Consider the following 2,104-nt stretch of genomic DNA (forward strand, 5'->3'; position numbering starts at 1 on the left):
GCCATATCTCACGCGCGAAGATTTATGCGCTACGTATCTCATTCAATTAAGCGCCCAGGTCATTTCTGTCATTTCCCTTTTTTAAAAAATCCAATTTACAAATCACTCTTACTAATCACAGAAAGTCAAAAAAATATATATTCGCGAGCACCCCTGACAAGTGCCAAATCATCGTACCGGCGGGCTAAAATATAAAAATATTACCCATCCACTAATAATTTCCGCAGGGCAAAAGCGTAATTTCAAATAAGTAAAAAAGTCAAGAAACCCGTGGTTTGGGCCGGCACGGGGGCACCGGCAGCCCAGAAATGGCCCTAAAATGATAATACGAAGCTTCGTCAGGGGCAAAACCGTCATTTAATAATTACCCGACATTTAATAATTACCGGCTCGGACTCGCCCGGGTACTCCTTTATAAACCCCCCCGAGTGGCTCTTCTCCGCCGGGGGAGCTTCAGCAAGAGGAAAAAAAAAAGGAAAAAAAAAAAAAAAAGCTCCCCTTGTTCCTACGATGGGCTTCCCGGCGGACTCCAGCAAGACGGCGAAGCTGGAACGCTACAACAGCTATCTCCGGCGAGTGAACAGCGCCAAGTTCCTCTCCTCCTCCTCCAAACTCCTCCTCTGCTTGGCAGCCCTCCTCGTCTTCTTCTTCACTCTCTCCATCCCCTCCCGCGGCGGCGCCGCCGCCACCCCCCACCGCCGCCTCCTCTCCGCCGGCGGCGCCGCCTGGGAGCGCCGCGTCCGCCTCTCCGCCACGCCCCGCCGCCCCAACGGCTTCTCCGTCCTCGTCACCGGCGCCGCGGGCTTCGTCGGCTCGCACTGCTCCCTCGCGCTCAAGTCCCGCGGCGACGGCGTCCTCGGCCTCGACAACTTCAACTCCTACTACGACCCTTCTCTCAAGCGCGCTCGCCAGGCCCTCCTCGCCAAGTCTGGCGTCTTCGTCGTCGCCGGCGACATCAACGACGCCGCGCTCCTCGCCAAGCTCTTCGACGTCGTCCCCTTCTCCCACGTCCTCCACCTCGCGGCCCAAGCCGGGGTCCGCTACGCGCTCAAGAACCCCCAGTCCTACGTCCAGTCCAACATCGCCGGCTTCGTCTCTCTGCTAGAAGCCGCGGCGAAGAAGGCGGACCCGCAGCCGGCCATCGTCTGGGCTTCGTCTTCCTCCGTCTACGGCCTCAACGAGGAGAACCCCTTCTCCGAGACCCACCGAACCGACCGGCCCGCGTCTCTCTACGCCGCGACGAAGAAGGCCGGAGAGGAGATCGCGCATGTTTACAACCATATCTACGGGCTTTCCCTGACCGGGTTACGATTCTTCACTGTGTACGGGCCCTGGGGCCGCCCCGATATGGCCTACTTCTTCTTCACCAAGGCCATGCTCGCGGCGGAGCCCGTGGCGGTGTTCGGCGGGGGGAAGGGCGGAGACGTGGCGAGAGACTTCACCTACATCGACGACGTGGTGAAGGGGTGTTTGGGGGCGCTGGACACGGCGGAGAAGAGCACGGGCTCGCCCGGCGGGGGGAAGAAGACGGGGCCGGCGCAGTTGAGAGTTTACAATCTGGGGAATACTTCCCCCGTGCCGGTTTCTAGATTGGTGAGCATTCTGGAGGGCTTGCTCGGGGTCAAGGCCAAGAAGAAGGTGGTGAAGATGCCCAGCAATGGCGACGTGCCCTTCACCCACGCCAACGTCTCCCTCGCGCGACATGATTTCAATTATCGACCCACGACCGACCTCGCCGCCGGCCTCCGCCAGTTCGTCCGCTGGTACGTTGACTACTACGGCGTCAAGCTTCCCCCCTCCGCCAAGGCCTTCTCCTCCTCTTCTTCTTCTTCCTCTTCTAGTGCTACCACTAGCTCGTCGTCGTCGTCGTCTTCGCCGGAGGCCCGAAGAGTGGCCAGCGACGACGAGGAGAGTTCCACGGCGGCGGCCTGACGGCGGCGCCGCCATCGCTGTTTCTCGATCCTCCCCCCCCTCCCCACTTCCTTGATGAATTGTGTGATACGATCGTTACTCCATTTATCGCGTGTGACGTAAACACAGCCGTAATAAGGCGCGGCTCTGCCGGCCCGCGCGCGCCATAAGATTATACGTGGTTTTTACGGTC

The 2,104-nt window shown here is 59.5% G+C and overlaps 1 protein-coding gene across 1 annotated transcript; it reads left to right on the plus strand.

Moving 5' to 3' along the window:
• Positions 1-430: 430 nt before the first annotated feature.
• Positions 431-2,104, plus strand: GAE6 (UDP-D-glucuronate 4-epimerase 6). The gene has a single exon (XM_078577949.1). It carries the CDS (start codon positions 511-513, stop codon positions 1,930-1,932), a length of 1,422 nt encoding a protein of 473 aa, XP_078434075.1. The 5' UTR covers positions 431-510; the 3' UTR covers positions 1,933-2,104.

Source organism: Wolffia australiana, chromosome 7 (assembly GCF_029677425.1).
Source record: "Wolffia australiana isolate 7733 chromosome 7, ASM2967742v1".
Lineage (NCBI taxonomy): Eukaryota > Viridiplantae > Streptophyta > Magnoliopsida > Alismatales > Araceae > Wolffia > Wolffia australiana.